Genomic DNA, 18901 nt, shown 5'->3' with positions numbered 1-18901 from the left:
TATAAAGCTTGTTTGGCATGCTGTCCCGGGAGAGAGCCCTGAGCTCATAAGATCCTTGAGCCCGGGGGTCCCTCCTGTTTGCAAGGCGAGAGGGAAGTTGGAGCTGAGGTGGATCTCGAGAACTCCCCTGCTGTAGTAGCTAATGAACAGATAGTGATTGCTCTTAAGAGATAACTACTTACCAGAAGCATGTCTATGGTGCTGATTTGAATTAGTAATTTAGCTTAAGTTGCATGTTTTTTGATGGTGGGAGGAAACCGTGGAACCCGGGGAAACTCACGTGAGCACGGGAGAACGTGTAAACTCTGCACTGAAACATTGGGTGGCTTGCTAAGGACTAAAACCAGTGACGTTCTTGGTGTGAGGCAACAGTGCTAACCACTGGGCCACCGTGCCACCCATCTAGGAAAAGAGGAGGTGTAGGGGTGGAAGAGGGGGTATTCTTTAAAATGAAGATGGCTGTTATATGGAACTTAGGGCCTTTATAGTGGCTTAGGAATCGTCCGATTGGTGAATTATAAATTGAATAATGCGGGACTGGCTGCAAGCAATCATAAGCACATGATCCTCTCAAATTTAGTTTATAAATAAACTTTGCTTAGAATACTCTGAACATTATCTATTTTTATAAAAACTACTTTATTGTGTCACTTGATAAATCATTTTGTTGAAATTAGGAGTGTCTAATCTTAATTCTGGGCCTCTCTCATTCAGAATTTAGCACTTAAATACATGTGAACCACTAGCTTTTAGCAAAAGTCTGTTGGGCTAATTGATTGACAGGGCGTTGGGAATACTGGAGGTCTATAAAATTATAATTCAATTGTTTTAATTTTGATTCCTTGTCCTGACCTTGTCCTTGTTGTTGTTTGCAGTGATTCCATACCATGTGGTCATCATTCCTAGTAAGAAACTCGGTGGCTCCATGTTCACAGCCAACCCCTGGGTGTGTGTCTCAGGGGAACTAGCCGAGACTGGGGTCCTGCAGGTCCCTAAAAACACTCTGGAGATTACATTTGAGGTGAGCCTATATATGCAGTTTCAATATTTCTCAAATAGTGTTTAACAGAGCAAGGACATTTTCACAGTATTTCCTATAATATTTTTTCTTCTGTCGAAAGTCTTATTTGTTTTATTTTGGCTAGAATAAAAGCAGTTTTACATTTTTAAAAACCATTTTAAGGTCAATATTATTAGCCCCCTTAAGCTGTATTTTTTTATTTTAAATGTCTACAGAACAAACCATAGTTATACTATAACTTAATAATAGGGTATATGCCGAGCTAGTGTTGTTCCCATGCTGATACACTTCCGGTGACCTGTTATTGTGAACTTTTTTCCATTTTATACAGGTTCCTTATACAGCATCGATGTTGTAATGTCATTAAAATACATTCAGTTAAATAAACTTTAGCATTTATTTGGTTGCTCAAGCGTAAAACAAGACAAAAAGCTGTTTACTTGCACGCGCCCGTCAGAATCGGCAGGCTAACGCAGAAGCTCCATTGAGTATAGTGGGGTAAAATAAATGCTCATATCATAAAGATATGGCGGGGGGAAATGTAATTTAATGCAGTGTTTCTTGTACAATCTGAGACCCAATTTAAATTGGATATCACTCAGCTAGTGGAGATCGCTGATTTTTAAAGAAAACAGACCTTAAACGCACCGGATTTTGCATTGGCATTCAATTCGCTGGAAGCGCTTAACCCCGGTTACTGGCAAATTAAAAGTCCTATTAGCTTGCTTCGGCATATACCCCATTAAGCCTTTAAATGTCCCTTTAAGCTGAATACTAGTATCTGGCAAAATATCTAGTAAAATATTATTTACTGTCATCATGGCAAGATAAAATAAATTAGTTATTAGAAATGAGTTATTAAAACTATTGTTTAGAAATGTCTCTAAAAAATCTTCTCTCCGTTAAACAGAAATTTGGGAAAAATATACAGGTGGGCTAATAATCCAGAAGGGCTAACTTTAACTGTATATACCGACAACCTCATCTTCACTGTAAATTGGTGTAGATCAGGGGTGTCAAACTCAATTCCTGGAGGGCCGAAGCCCTGCACAGTTTAGTTCCAACCCTGCTCCAACACACTTACTTGTAGGTTTCAAACAAGCCTGAAGGACTCAATTAGTTTGATCAGGTGTGTTTAATAAAGGTTGGAACTGTGCAGAGCTGCGGCCCTTTAGGAACTAAGTTTGACACCTGTGCTGTAGATGTTGCCACCTGGCTAAATATTAACTGTTCAGAAACCCAAAGGTTTACTTCTTTCTGTACTCCACACAGTGCCAGAATCTGGGGAAGCTGACCACTGTACAGATGGGCCATGATAACTCAGGGCTGTATGCTAAATGGCTAGTGGAGTGCGTAATGGTCCGCAATGGGATCACAGGGCACACCTATAAGTGAGTATGGAGATTTATCAGAATCACATGTACATTATTCATCATTAAACCAGGCTTGATGTTAGGGCTGTCTGATATTGAAGAAAAATCTATTATATTCGAAGGCATGGTGAAAATGATGCAATATTTCATATGAGATACAATATTAAAAAAAAATTTAATACCAACATACAGCGGGGAAAATAAGTATTGAACACGTCACAGTTTTTTTCTCCCTGGAAATAATATTTCTAAAGGAACTATTGACATGTAAAATACTTATTGGTGATGGCGGCTTAAAGATGCCTTACATATTGAGAATGAAGTCATATGCATTGTTAGGGTGTGAGTGTTCAACAGACTGTACAGATCTTGATGGTTCTGTTGGTCTCCTCTATCAAATCTGATCTTTATTTTGTATTTTCTATTGGTTCTCAAGTCAGGTGATTGGCTAGGCCATTCCACAGCTTGATTTTCTTTCTCTGAAAGCATTTGAGAGTTTCCTAGGCTGTTTTGGATCATTGGCTGCGTCGAAACGACCTACTACTCAGTAGGTACTGCTTTTGAATTTAAACGTACTTGTCGGCCGTTAGAAAAGTACGTTCTATACAGTATGAATGTGAAAAGTATGAATGAAATTCGGACATACTACATCCGCCATTTTGTTATAGTCACGTGACCTACCTGCGTCAGTTGCGTTGCTTTACTCTCATTCATGAATTCGCTCGTGTGGCATCATGGGATAGCGTAGCATGCATGGGATGCGCACTCCAGAATCTCGCTGGAAGTAGTAAGTCATCCGGCTTATTCTCGCTTACTGATTTTCTAAATCTATGAATTCAGACATACTACATGGCTCGCATACTGATTTTAGCGTACTATAAAGTATGGAAGTATGCTGTCTTGCTGAAATGTGCACCCTGGTTTATTTTCATCACCCTGATAATGTATATGTTGGACTAAAGCAGCTAATCATTTACAATGACAAAGGGTAGAGGGTTACTAAAGAACTGCTAAGAGATTTCAGCTGCTGTCTGGGCTTTCACTGCCTTTCTACACCTCCCTTTTTTCATGTATTCAATACTTTCCTGTGTCATTTCATTTTATTACACAATTTTTAAACTAATTAGATTTGTTTTCTTTGCATATGTGGATTTCTTTTATCAACATCTGGTGAAAATTTAAAGCCAGCGGCACCATGACAAATATATTTTCAAAAAAAAAAATGGTGATGTTCAATACGTATTTTCCTAGCTGTATGTTTCATATTATGTCAGGGAGAAGAAAAGCACCTCTGAAGGTGAACAGCCATGTTTTACTGCTGCATAAAAACAAATGAGATATTTTAACAATGTAAACAAATGAAATAACTACTATAGATATCACCAGTTTTCTCCACTGGTGTAATTTAATCAACCTAAAAACACTCGAAATAGAGCTTCATGCTAAAATAGTTGGACATTTTCTGCTTTCAGAGTTTTCAGAGCTGTTTTCAGAGATGTGTGTTCAGAGATCTTTGTATGCTAATGACACACAAAGACACTTTTGCATTGAATCACTCTTTTATTGAAAACCATTGTAATATGTATATCAGGGTACGCACATTTGTGATATTGTGATCATTTCGATATATATTGCACAGTGCTACTTTACACATATCGTACAAGTTTCAAGTAAAAGAAAAATTGTTAGTGATTTTATAAAATAAAAGTGGTTAGTTCAGTAAAACATTTTTAAAATATTCAAAATATGAAATAAATTCATTAAAATAAGTTTTATTTTTAATTATAAAATAAAAGTGGTTAATAAAAAATATTAGTTTGAATCTTTAAAACATTTTTTAAGATTCTAAATATTAAAAAAAAAAAATTAAAATAAGATTTATCTTTAATTATAAAATAAAAGTTGTTAGTAAATTAAAACATTTTTAAAATATTGAAATATTTAAAAAATAATTTAAATAAGGTTTGTTTTCAATTATAAAATAAAAGTTGTTTGTAAAGTAAAACATTTTTTAAATATTCAAAATATTTTTTCAATAATTAATTAAAAATAAGGTTTATTTTTAATTATAAAATAAAAGTGGGTAGTAAAAAATATTAGTTTGAATCTTTAAAACATTTTTTAAGATTCTAAATATTAAAAAAATAAAATTAAAATAAGATTTATTTTTAATTATAAAATAAAAGTTGTTAGTAAATTAAAACATTTTTAAAATATTGAAATATTTTAAAAAATAATTAAAATAAGGTTTGTTTTCAATTATAAAATAAAAGTTGTTTGTAAAGTAAAACATTTTTTAAATATTCTAAATATTTTTTCAATAATTAATTAAAATAAGGTTTATTTTTAATTATAAAATAAAAGTGGGTAGTAAAAGATATTAGTTTGAATCTTTAAAACATTTTTTAAGATTCCAAATATTTAAAAAAATAATTAAAATAATATTAATTTTAAATTATGAAATAAAAGTTGTTAGTAAATTAAAACATTTTTAAAATATTGAAATATTAAAAAAAAATTAAAATAAGGTTTATTTTTAATTATAAAATAAATTTGGTTAGTAAAGTAAAATATTTTTAAAGTATTCAAAATATTTTTAAAAATCATTAAAATAAGTTTTATTTTTAATTTTAAAATAAAAGTTGTTATTAAAAGTTATTAGTTTGAATCTTTATAACATTTTTTGAGATTCAAAATACTTAAAAAATAAATTTAAAATGAGATGTATTTTTAATTATAAAATAAAAGTTGTTAGTAAATTAAAACATTTTTAAAATATTTAAAGAAATTCATTAAAACAAGGTTTATTTTTAATTCTAAAATAAAAGTTGTTAGTAAAGTAAAACATTGTAAAAAATATTTTACAAAATAAAATTAAAATAAGGTTTATTTTTATACAAATAAATATTTGAGCATACAATGGTAATATTTACAAACAAATATATTTTATTTATTACAACTTACTAGAATTTTTTATTGTTTAGCTATTTAAGCTTTAAATTATTTAATAATTATATAATTATTAGCCTATTTTGCACTTTATGAACACATAGTTTATGTGTCAACATACTTTGTATCGTTACTGATTAGATTAAATTTGTGCGTCTTTTAATGCTCTTTCATTTTATGGACTGCATTTATTTCTATGTACAGTAAAAGATGTTGTGTTTGCATGCCCATGTTAAACAATACAAACTGTTGTGTTACATGCTGAGAGAAAATGACATGGCAAAAAAGCAACACAAAATCTGATCTGAGCTTTATTTTCCTTGCCAAATATTTAATGCCGAATGCATATGCACAAAAGTCATATATTGCCTGAGAGTTTGAACAAGGCTTCAGGACTATAGACTTACTGTCAACCTGCCATTGCGTAGGTTTCCATGTGGCCGTTGGCTGGGTAAAGGAGTAGATGATGGCAGCTTGGAGAGGATCCTGGTGGGCGAATTGGTGACTAACATGGAGAGCGATGAAAGAATGTGCCGGACTCCTCCGATGCAGCAATCCCCCGGGATGATGCGAAGATTCGTCACCATTTCGCCAAACAGCAAACCAAGTATGTTCTTGGAAAACGTACAAAAATGAAATCTCCTAGGCCTGTTATGATATCTATATTTTGTTGTGTGATATAGTGCACTAAAATATATTGCAATAAATGATATTATTGTCATTTTAAGACCTTTTTATGCCACTTATTATATAATAACATTATAACATCATCACAATGCAAGTACACTCTTCCAAAGAACACATCATATTTTAATTCTAATTATATTTAATTTAGTTATAGTTATTTAAATGATTTAATAATCAGGCATTGGAATCAGAATGTGAAAACACATATCCTAAATAAATAATAAGTAATGTAAACAATAAAAGTGCAAGGTAAACAGTAACAGAGGCTGTGATATCTGCTACCAGGGGTCCGTTCTTCGTACCTCGCTTAAATTATCAAAGATGATTTGGCAGATCCTGGATCTGTTAGTCTTGATTACTGATCTCTGGCTAATTTGGTTCTTCAAACAAGTTCGTGAATCCGATTAAAATGTCTGGATAAACTAACCTGAGATCGCTGCATGTGTTGTGAAGGACCGATCTATCGATCCTCGAAATCATGGTCAGCAATGCAACGATTGGCTGACGGCACAGCAGCGTAATGACATCATCTGATTAATATTCAATTATCAATGTGAGCTAAATTACATCAAATTAGCAGTAAATGGTTTGTAAAATATGATACGCAATAACTTCACACCTTCTTGTGGGCTGCATGCTTGGCCCTTTCATGTGTCGAGAGCAATTTATTTAGTTTAAAATTTTCCTTATTATAGTAGTATTATAGTAGCCATTTTTTAAAGAATAACTGGATGTTTACAAAAGTGTTTTGATATTGGTAAAGATGTCTGTAACTTTTATGAATCATCAAATCACCTTCATATTAACTGTCAAAACATGTTTATGACTCATCATCATCATCATCCTTAGCGCGACAATCCATTACTGGATCCTGGCTGCCTCAAGTAATTTCCGCCAACGTTCTCTGTCCCGGGCAACTGCCCACCAATTCCTTATTCCTAAAACATTGGCGTCACAGCTAATGCAGTCTCGCCATCTTGGTTTAGGCCTTCCTACTTTTCTTTTGCCTACCGGGTCAGTGCTGAAGATTTTTTTTGCAATAGCATTTTCATACGTATGACGTGTCCTGCCCATCTTAGCCTCGCAAGTCTGATATATTTAACTATATCAATTTCCTTATACAAGGCTGCAAGCTCATTGTTGTGATGTATCCTCCATTGATTATTGTCTTTTATTGGGCCATATATTGGTTGGTCTGGCGGGCATCACTGGTCATATACTTCGTCTTGCTTTCACTTATTTTAAGTCCCATTTTCCTTGCTGCCAATTCCAAAGAAGAGAAAGCATCTTTCATTGCTGATAATGTTCTGGCAATAATGCAAACATCATCAGCATATGCTAGTATTTGGACACTTTTATTGTATATTGTGCCGATGGTATTTATACCAGCATCTCTAATTTAATCTTCAACCGCCAGATTGAACAGTGTGCAGGCAAGTGTGTCTCCTTGTCTTAAGCCATGATCACACCGGAATTTCTTGGAGAGATCTTCCTGCACTCTTACACAACAGCTTGTTTATGACTGCATACATGAATTATTGCTTTTAAAAGAGTCACATATTGTTTATATTCTCATGCACAAATTATACTAAAGCGATCTTAAAAGTTCATATCAATAAGTTTTCTCTTTGCACCACCAGGTGGCAGTCTTTGTACTTTCATTTTGAGGGTGCAGATTGCAATATAGCAAGAATAAGTTTTATTAATATATATATTTTTAACTTTATGTATAGTTCAAAATATTTACTATTTTCCCAAGTGTACATAATCACTACTGTAAGAAAGTATCAGAATTCGGCACATACTTTCAGTATTATCTTTTGCTTGAACTGACCTGATCTAATCCTGTTTATATGAATTGAACCTGCTCCCGACCAGGTTTGAGCTACCAGAACTGTTGCTATGACAACAACTCTCGGATCAGTCTTGAAGAACGAAACGATCATGGATTGTGTCAAATCGTCAATAACCAAATCCAGCTAACTGTGTAATCCACGCACGAAGAACAGACCCCAGATCTATTTTCTGTCATCAGACACCCACATGAAAATATACTACAGTAATTAATAGTAAATACTATAGTGTATTTAACCATACTGACACTGACACCTATAATAGAGATTAAGATGTTGCGTAATGAGCTAAAATGTTGCCGGAATTGGTTTTTATGTATGGGAAATATACTGTATATTGCATCACCAGAAATGATGAAGGTCATGTCCATGTGTTGTGCGATTAGTCCATATGTTGATTATTGTGACAGGCCTACTTTGAGATCTACAGATTGCTGGAGGGTATTTAAGCGATGTTTTTCGTTGTAGAGTTAAACACGGGCCAGATCCAGGAAAGTGTGGGAGAGGCGATTAACGGGATCGTCAAACACTTCCATAAGCCGGAGAAAGAGGTAAAGTGTTATTTCTCTCTGAAAACACACTTGGGGTTTGAAATTAGCTGCATTTCCACTATCGGGCCAGTGCGAGCCAGGGCTTTTATTGGGCCTGGCCAGGCCAATTGCCTGGGAGGTTGAGTTGTGAGGTGGAAATCATGTCGCGTTTCCACTATCGGGCTAGTAGATCTCAGTGCGTCACGCAAACCCCGCCCCCAGAACGTCCTCTGAATCAAACGTCACACAACCCACCCACTTCAGCGGGAATCTGGCAGTTAAAGCACACCATCAAATTATAACGAAACAATTCACATAAAAACAACCGAAACAAACAAATGACACGTTACTGTACAGAATTACATTATATGTCTATACGCACAGGCCTGTGTGTTTCCATTCATTATATTTGTTTACTCACCGACCGACTGTTGGCATCGTGCATCGCTCGCCACTAACGGAGGGACCCAGTGCAGTGAGCGCACCCATCCATAATATGTTCCGGTGATAACTCATTGAAATGTATTTTATAACATCCTCGTTTCGATAGACGTCGTCAAACATTCAGCCCAAATGCTCCGGAGAGACCTGAAACATATTTTTTCCCTAGGCTATATGACACTTAACATTAGGTGATTCCCCTTTATTTAAAGCTGTTGCAAATTATTCTGTGATCTTAAGCAAAGGAAAGTGTTCAGTGTTTCAGCACATAAGAGCAAGTAATTAAATATAGCCTATATTTCGTTGCGCTCTGCAGCTTTTCACTAATAAAGCTCTACATTTACAATTTCATTTTTAAATTTTACCACGTCATATAAAAACATAAATGTCCTTGTTTGAGACATTTTGTATTTGCAGTTTTCCCCGATGCGTTTGTAAAGCGACGCTGCGCAGGACTGGGTGACAGAAAAGAAGGTCGTTTCTGCTTTTACTCACCCAGAAATGCTCTGTTCGCACGATTTGATAAATATCATCGTATCTAAATTCTTTATAAATAATATTTTAAACCTTCTCCGGTGTTTATTAGTTTTTAGAAAATATCTAAATTCTTTTTTTCATTGGTGTCTTTGCAAAATGAAAGTAATATATGGCTTCAAATTGGTTTAACTTGTGTATTGTATATACATACATTGTATTAGCTTTGCTTGTTTTATATTAGTTTATTTATTTAATGCGATTTTATTATATCCGATATTTCTAATTCTTTAAATTATTTCAATATAGCTTAGGCCAGGGGTGCTCCTGTTCCTGGAGATCTACCTTCCTGGAGAGTTTAGCTCCAACCCTGATCAAACACACCTGAACCAATTAGTTAGGGCCTAAACAGCACTTGATAATATCAGGCAGGTGTGTTTGATATGGGTTGCAACTGAATCCTGCAGGACGGTAGATCTCCAGGAACAGGGTTGGTCACCGCTGGCTTAAGCTATTTAATCGAGATAGGACACTGTTGTTTTGAGCCTACAAAAGTGGACAAAAATTTTGTAAAGTTTCATGTCTTTTGTTGTAATCATATTTTGTCAAATCTCCAAAATAAATAACAAAAAGAAAGGAAGAAGCCGATGGCGGCATCAGCAGATCTGTGAAGCAATTGCTCTTTTGCCCGTGTCTCACACACATACAGACATCTAAACACGCACGTATCACGCACAAACACCCCTTTTAAACTTGACAAAAACTCTCGACAACCTTTACTGTCTGCTGTGTCTTTAATATGGTGTAAAGATTATTATATGTTATTGAAACATCAAGGAGGACGCAGCAAAGTCACTTATAAATTAAAACTTTATTATTTTATGCAACAGACTTACATTTAAAAGGGAAACATAAGGGAGATCATAAGCAAAAAGCATATAAGGTGTTTTATGGAATAGCCCATTCTAAACTTACCAGTTATATGTTTTCTTTTTCTTATTTATTTATTTGTTTGGCTCATGTAATTGTGTGCGATCAAAAAACTAGTGTAATGACTGCATGTCATCTTTAATAGACTCGGGCAAAGTCCGCCTCTCCTTTCACTTCACCTCGAAGCCCCAGTTGGTCCACTTTGGCCCAAGGTATTCAGCGGGCCGGAAAAGGCCGGCCGCTGGCCCCTAGGAAGCCCCGCTTTGGCTCCGGAATTGACAGTGAAAACACGAGCCTTGGCTCACCCTGGCTCGCTCGCTTCAGGCGCGATAGTGGAAATGCGGCTATTGTTAACCCTGGGTCATCCTAAACCCTGGATAAACCCAATCCTGGGTTATCTGTAATCACATTTCTGTTCATAACAGGGTGTCTGCAGGGTCTTAAAAAATATTAGAAAGTCTGAAATGCTATTTTACAAGGTATTAAACTGTATTAGTTTTTGATTATACAATGTATGCTATAGTTTAGGGCTGCATGATTAATTGAAAAAATATTTTACGATCTCGATTCGACCCTACACACGATCTTAATTCAGCTCTTCTCTTTCTCGTGGTTCTGCAGAGAGGAAGCCTCACGTTGCTTCTGTGTGGGGAGTATGGTTTGGTTTGGGCTCTGGAGCAGGTGTTCCAGCATGGCTTCAAGTCACCGCGACTGTTCAAGAACGTCTTCATTTGGGACTTTCTAGGTAACGAATACTGTGGTATTACATAAAACGGTTTCTTATTAGCAGTAGTGTTTGTTAACGTCCCCATGTTAGCTCACATTGCTAGTTTTGTGGTGATCAATTCATCTGTGCATGTCATTAAGCAAACAAATTGCACTTCTAATCTTTAATTGAATTCTGAAAATATATTCTCAGGTTAGGTCTGTCTGAGGTATTGGGTGTGGCTAACAAACTTAACCACGCCCCTCCAGCCATCATCCATTCATAGCGCTTCACTTGTTTTTATGTTACAGCCTTATTCCATAATGGATCAAATTCATTTATTTCCTCAAAATTCTACACACGATACCCCATAATGACAATGTGAAAAAAGAGTTTCTGAAATTGTTGCAAGTTTATTACAAATACAAAACCTGAAAAATCACATGTACAGAAGTGTTCACAGCCTTTGCCATGAAGCTCTAAATTGAGCTCAGGTACATTCTGTTTCCACTGATCATTCTTGGGATGTTTCAGCAGCTTAATCGGAGATCACCTGTGGTAAATTCAGTTGATTGGACATGATTTAAAAACGCATACACCTGTCTATATAAGGTCCCAGGGTTGACATAGGATGCCAAAGCACAAACCAAGCATGAAAACAAAGGAATTGATTGTAGATTGTAGACTGACTAAAATATACATGTTGTACTCCCAGAGTTTTGTGAAATCAGAGTAAATCTCAGTACACTGAGAAAGTTTCTCAGATATTTTAGTTTAATAGTTTTAGTTTTAATGGTTAATAGTTAATAGTTTTAATGTTTTAGTTTAACTGCAGATTGAACCTGAAACTAAAAGATGTTACAACTTTAATCTTACTAAAAAGATGAATGACTAAGAGTTTTTACAACCAGGGTTCCCACACTTCTTAAAAAGTACTTGAAAGTGCTTGAATTTTAGACATATGAATTGAAGGTCTGTAATGTACTTAAAACAAACAAAGCTTCCTAAAAGTGCTTGAATTTAAAGTTTATGGTGTTATTTCCATTGTGCTGCTCTGCTTTCAGAAACTGAACAAAAAATTTTGAAATTCTTAATTTAAAAATCCTAAAATTAAACCTTGCACTAGAACTATGACACATAATGCACATTTGATCAATATTTGAGACCGCATTTAAATATTACCAGAATTGAATTGTATTAAAGTTCTTTGAACATGACTGTTTATCACTACAATGATACTGTAATGTAAATGTTAAGTGTAAGTGACATGTTCAGTAAAGACTTTCATTGCACTTCATATGCTGGGGTATAAAGTAAAATGTTGTTTTAAAAAGTCCTTGATTCTGCTGTTCATGAAAGAGTTGAAACCATGTATAACAAAAATTGCACTAAAAGCATGAATGCCTTAAAATGATGCCTTAAAATGTTGTCAACAGAAAAGGCGCAGGTTTACTTTGAGAGTGCGGAGCGGAGTCAGATGACCCAGGATGAGAACTGGCAGATGAGGGTCCGTCATTTCTGCCATTTCATGCGCGCCATCAACAGCACACCCAGAAACATCGGCAAAGATGGGAAGTTTCAGATGCTTGTGTGTCTTGGGGCCAGGTTGGTCATTGTTTACATTGATCTGTTGACTGATTATTAATTCGTTCATTTTCCTTTGGCTCAGTCCTTTATTTATCAAGGCTCGCCACAGTGGATGAACCACTAACTATTCCGACATACGTTTTATGCAGCGGATGCCCTTCTAGCCGCAACCCAGTACTGGGACATTGACTAATTAAATGTTTTTAAATTATGAAATACCTAATCATGGTTGCATGTTCATAATTTTTTACTTTTTAGGACTCAATAATTCATGAATAATTCAAAAATTCAATTTTTATTTGTCACATATACAGTCATACACAGTATAATATGCATTGAAATGCTTAAAGTTTATAATGTTAACAGAATTTAAACAGTGAGAAGAATTTGTGCTATTTTTCTTGTTTTTCTTGTTTTAGAGCCGTTGCCAGATTGACCTGGTTTTCAGAAACATTTAAGTTATAGCCATTTGACATTTTGACAATGCTTATTAGCTAAATTACATTACAGAAATACAAACTACAAACAGTGACTTTTAGGCAAGTGCTTTTGGATTTTGATTTGTTTACTATAGGCTTTCTAACTTGCAGATTGTTTCAAAATCACAAACATTTATATTACACAATAAAGGAAAAATAAATAAGCCCTTGTATGATCTTGTACAAACAATGAGAGCCCCACTACTTTCTGTCCCTGAGGAGAACCGCACATTTCAAGATGTTCAGTGGGGTTCATAACCAATTTTTGGTCAGCCTATGTTTGATTTGTTTAATAGTTAGATTACAAAGCTTGCATAAATCTAGCCCCGAGGTGATAATAAAGGGACTAAGCTGAAAAGAAAATGAATGAATGAGTGAATGAAATCAAAGCTAAAAACACATCTTTTCTCTGGTGCTTTTAAATGGAAATAATGTGTTAGTATCTTTGCTTTTATTTGTTAAATTACATTTTTTTCCCTTTTATACCTTTTATATTTTATTTTGTACAGCACATTGGCCAAGTGAGCTTGAACTTAAATATGCTCAAGAACAGCTGTTCTTAAACTGTTACTCGTACCACTGGTGGTATGAAGGTTTCCTTTAGTGGTATGCAGATAAATACTGAATAATGAAAGAAAAAATAATAATAACACAATTTTAACTCTTTGACATGAACGATTACAATGATGTAATCCAGCACTGGCCGTTCCCTGAAGCGTACGATCACATCGGTGTGCGTAGAATGTTTACTTTAGTTCATCCAAGGGTGTAGATTTGCACTTGACATTGGTGAGGATATATATATATATATGAGCAATTTCGTGCAAATTTCAACTTTAATTTCAAGAATTAATATGTCAGTGTTTTCAAACTATTCTATTTGATTTACCAAAGTCACACAAGTGGCAATTTCACATCCGTCACATCCATAACGGAGAGATGTCACATCCATAACGACGCTTTTTCATCATGTGAAAATATTAAATTAAATTAAACCAATCATTTTTGTTTTATAGAGAGCCAACTTATATGGAGCCGTATATATACCTTCCGGTGAGCCGTCTGACAAAAAAGTGCCCTTCTGAATCAAATCAGCAGGATGCCCTTCTGGATCTTTCACTTACTTCTGACTAATCAAAAATCGCTATTTAAACAATTAGTAAACACAAGTACATCCTATTGAACATCATTTATTTCCATAACAAATTATCATAGTAGAACAGTTTCTCAAGCAGCTTGTGTTGCATTTTGGAAACAGGAGATGAGCCCCTGGTCTAATGAGCCACCTGGCTTGAGAAACCCATTCTCAAAGACTTACTTTTAGTAATTATTTGGGTAGCATTCATATTTTGAATGCTTTCGGCAGAATTAAAATGAGCCATTTTAATCTAGATTAATTTTAGGATTACAGTGAGATTAATCTAGATTAAATATTAATCTATGCCCAACTATAATAATATATCTACAGTTTAAGTCAGAATTATTAACCCCCCTGTTTATTTTGTCCCCAATTTCTGTTTTAACGGAGAGAAAAAAATTTTCCAACACATTACTAAACAAGAGTTTTAATAACTCATCTCTAATAACTGATTTATTTTATCTTTGCCATAATGACAGTAAATAATACTTGACTAGATATTTTTCAAGACACTTCTATACAGCTTAAAGTAACATTTAAAGGCTTAACCAGGGTAATTAGGTTAACTAGGCAGATTAGGGTAATTAGGCATGTTATTGTATAACGATGGTTTGTTCTGTAGGCTATCAAAAAAAAACAATTGCTTAAAGGCGCTAATAATTTTGACCTTAAAATGGTGTTTAAAAAATTAAAAACTGCTTTTATTATAGCCAAAATAAAATAAGACTTTCTCCAGAAGAAGAAATATTATCAGACATACTGTGAAAAATTCCTTGCTCTGTTAAACATCATTTGGGAAATATTTAAAGAAGAAAAAGAATGCAAAGGGGGGCTAATAATTCTGACTTCAACTGTATATATTCAATCCTTTATTGTATATACTGTATACAGTATATTGAATATACAGAATTATTGGCCCCCTCTGATTTTTTTTTCTGTTTTAAATATTTTCTAAATGATGTTTGATGTTGGTTGTCACTGAAGAAAATGAAAGTGAACAACGGACAGGGGAGAAGGGTGGTTGAGAAGGGGGATCGGTAAAATGAGGTGCCAGATCCGATTTTAGAGGTGCTGGATCCGAATCTGCCGTGTTCCAGCACAAATTATTCCCTGGTTACATAAACAAACATAGAAACAAACATGTAAAGCACATGAGTATTTCTAACAACATGTCTGGTGCATTAAGACAGAAGGAGTGTGCCCTACAGGTGTTTGTCAAGTAGCATGTAAACGCATTTACCTTACACATTGTAATACTCACTACTCTTGAAGTACTTTCAAAAGGGCTACTCATTACTCATGAGTAATATTTACAACATATACTATTACTCTACTTGCATTATGTGCAAGTAATGGTACTTTTTCTTTTCCGAACTCTTTCCACCACTGCATCTACATATGTTGACACTGTTATATGTTTGTGTTTACAGAGATCACCTGCTCCACCATTGGATCGCGCTTCTTGCCGAGTGTCCAATCACAGCACAGATGTACGAGGACGTGGCGCTCTTAAAGGACCATTCATTGGTGAACTCTCTGATTCGAGTACTACAGACTCTGCAGGAGTTCAATATCACTCTGGAAGCTTCTCTCGTCAAAGGGATTGGGATATAACAACGTCTCAAGATAAAACTAACCGATCAGCGGGACCACGGACTAACGTTGTTTTTGTTTTGTTTTTTTTACACTGAACAAAAGGACTAAACCCGGCTTACGTTAAAGCTACCGTCATGCTTGCCATATATTAAGTGCAATGAGCCTTTTCAAACGTGTCATCATTTTTATCCACAGCGTTAATACTGACATTCAAAAACGTCTTCTATTTTGATTCGTCCTTTTCACGGAAAGGGTGAAAAGCCCCCAGGTGTGCTCTACCGTTTTACCGAAAGCTCAATATTTTTCGTTGTTGTGGACTGCTGACAATGGCTATATTTCAGAGGAAAAGGCATAAGAGAAGCTGTTATTATATTTTCAGAGAAGAACAGTGTTATTTTGATATGTGTCGAGTTGCTTGCTCTGTGCTCTAATCTAATCCACACTGTCACAATGCAGAGTTTGACAGCAAATGATGTAGAGGTATGCTTTATAAGTACAACACGTGGGGAATTCATATTTTTACTTAAAGAGAGTGAAAAAGGTAAGTTGAAGTGGTTAAATTGCTTTTTTTTTGTAACAATGCCAAGGGCTGGGGTCATTTCCATTCAAATGCAAATCAGTTGAAAGAGACATGACGCATTCAAACATTACACTATCAGCCAAAAGACTGGGATAATTAACATTTATCTATGTTCTTTTTACTTTTATGAAGTCTCTTGCGCTCACAATGACACAAATATTTGAGCAAAAATGCATTAAAAGCAGTAATATTGCGAAATTACATTATATTATATGATTTAATGTACAGGGTGGGCCATTTATATGGATACACCTTAATAAACTTATTGGGAATTTCAGAAGAAAAAATAATAGTGTGCTTGGTTGGTTTTAACATAACAAGCCCCCTCACATAAGCCCCTTTCACACAGTGATACCGGTAAATATCTGGAAAATTTCCGGAACGACTTTACCGGTATATTCAAAAAAGCGCTGTTCACACAGGCGAGGACGTTACGGAAATTTTCCGGAAAAGAGCATTCACACATCCATCCCAAAATACCGGTAAATTCTGACATCATTCACCACAAATGAGCTTTAAACGGCTGCGCTTGTATTTGTAAACATTTGACTAAATTACAAACTCTGTGGATGATCAATATTGTGAACAACTTTCGCAGGATCACTTTCGCATGTCGAGATGTTCATAATATGTGCGTGTGCTGGCGCTCACAGGCTGTTTCACAGGCACACGCAAAGCTTGAAGGTAAACAAACAACGGCTTATCATAAGCATCTCATCGATGATTATTTACACAGTTGGCATTAAGAAAAACATATAAACGTGATCTAACTAACTTCTAGTAGATAAATGTGTCTGGAAAAATATTCAAAGGCTTTTATTCTCACAAACCGCGTGGACGTAAATGCGACTGACTGTTGTGATTGGTTAAAGCAGACGTCTCACGTCAGCACGTTCTAGACGTGCACGCGCTTATAACGGCAATCTTCCTTCTGCATTCACACAGCGCAGCATTCCGGCAAATTGCCGGTAATGTTACAACTTCTCTTTCTGGAAAATAGCCAGAACGAATTTACCGGTATTTTCAAAAAGGACCTGTTCACACATACAACCTTTCTGGAAAATTGCCGGTAATTTTCCGGAAAGGTCTGTATGTGTGAAAGGGGCTATATACTAGTGTGCCACAAACAGGACGTTAATATCACCAACCATTCCCATTTTATTAAGGTGTATCCATATAAATGGCCCACCCTGTATTATATTTGTAGTTCACACATATAATAATGTGATTACAGTTTCAAGTAACTGTTTTCTACTTTTTATTAATTTTTTTTAACTTAAATTTTTTAACGTTCATTTAGAAATTATTCTAGTATGCTAACGCTGTGCTCAAGAAACATGTATTATATATGGAAACCTGTTTCTATTATGGAACATAAGCTTATATATTTTATATATGTAACAGAGGCCAGCTAGGGAAGCTATGTGCAGGTAAACCTCACTCCTCTGACCTCTAAAGGTGCTCTAGTGAAAGACGCTAAAGGCTATGGTCTTTATCCTTCTTGTTAGAGCAACCGACTCCCATTAAAAAGGATCCCCGGTTCGATCCCAGTTCAGACCATGCATGTGGGGGCTCATCCGGCATGGGAGTGAGGTTTAGGGGGGTGAGTTTAACGGAGAACAGCTAGCAAAGTGCTATGCTGACCTGAGCTGTGAGGTATGACTCCTCTGACCTGTAAAGGTGCTCTAGTGACAGGCGCTAGAGCCAGGGTCTTTAGCCTCCTTGTTAAAGCAACCGATTCCCATGCAAATAATTGCCGGTTCGATCCCAGCTCACAACGGGTTGAGTGCAGTAGGACCAGTTTGTTAAACTTGGGGGCTTTTCCGGGATAGGAGTGAGGTTTAGGGGGGTGAGTGTAACGGAGGCTAGCTAGCAAAGTACTTCTGTATGCAGGTAAACCTCACTCCTCTGACCTCAAAAGCTGCTCTAGCAACAGACGCTAGAGTCCATGGTCTTAAGCCTCCTTGTTAGAGCAACCGACTGCCATTTAAAGTATCGCTGGTTCAATCCCAGCTCATACTGGGTTTAGTGCAGTAGGACTAGTGGGTTACAGGTGAGGACTCGTCCGGGATGGGAGTGAGGTTTAGGGGGGTGAGTGTAAGGGAGGCCAGCTAGCAAAGTGCTAAGCAGATAAACCTTACTCCTCTGACCTCAAAAAGGGGCTCTAGTAACAGACGCTAGAGGCCATGGTCTTTAGCCCTGATGGTTAGAGCAACCGACTCCCATGCAATGAATTACCGGTTCGATCACAGTTCACACCTGGTTGGGTACAGTAGGACCGGTGGGTTACATATATATTTTTTTATATATTATAAATTAATATTGTAATATATAGTTTAGATATTGTTTTCATAATATAAATGTACAATTCAGAATTTTTTCACTCAATTGCAAGTTAAACTCGCACATATGTGTAATTTCTTCACCACTGAGTTTTCTAAATGATTTCTTGCAATTACTAATTTATAGTTTTTCACCTAATTCTCACTATTTATTGTAATTGTGAGTCTATATCTTGCAGTTCTACATTTTGCTTTTATAATTTTTCCTCTCAGAG

General features: G+C 35.6%; 1 protein-coding gene across 4 annotated transcripts in view; it reads left to right on the top strand.

Annotated features, from left to right (window-relative positions):
• Window positions 1-16821, top strand: part of dennd5a (DENN/MADD domain containing 5A) — a 118894-nt gene extending 102073 nt beyond the window's left edge. For all 4 annotated transcript variants that reach the window (XM_087262148.1, XM_087262146.1, XM_087262147.1 and 1 more), the window contains 7 exons: window positions 876-1021; window positions 2294-2412; window positions 5772-5950; window positions 8352-8434; window positions 10880-11003; window positions 12401-12569; window positions 15599-16821. In XM_087262148.1, the coding sequence (XP_087118274.1) occupies window positions 876-1021; window positions 2294-2412; window positions 5772-5950; window positions 8352-8434; window positions 10880-11003; window positions 12401-12569; window positions 15599-15782 (1004 nt within the window). In that variant the 3' untranslated portion in view covers window positions 15783-16821. The remainder of the gene's footprint in view (window positions 1-875; window positions 1022-2293; window positions 2413-5771; window positions 5951-8351; window positions 8435-10879; window positions 11004-12400; window positions 12570-15598) is intronic.
• Window positions 16822-18901: the final 2080 nt, after the last annotated feature.

This window comes from Danio rerio, chromosome 7, assembly GCF_052040795.2.
Source record: "Danio rerio strain M-AB ecotype USA chromosome 7, GRCz13ab, whole genome shotgun sequence".
Classification (NCBI taxonomy): Eukaryota; Metazoa; Chordata; class Actinopteri; order Cypriniformes; family Danionidae; genus Danio; species Danio rerio.
The sequence above is the reverse complement of the archived record's forward strand: the minus strand, read 5'-3'. Positions and strand labels throughout refer to the sequence as shown.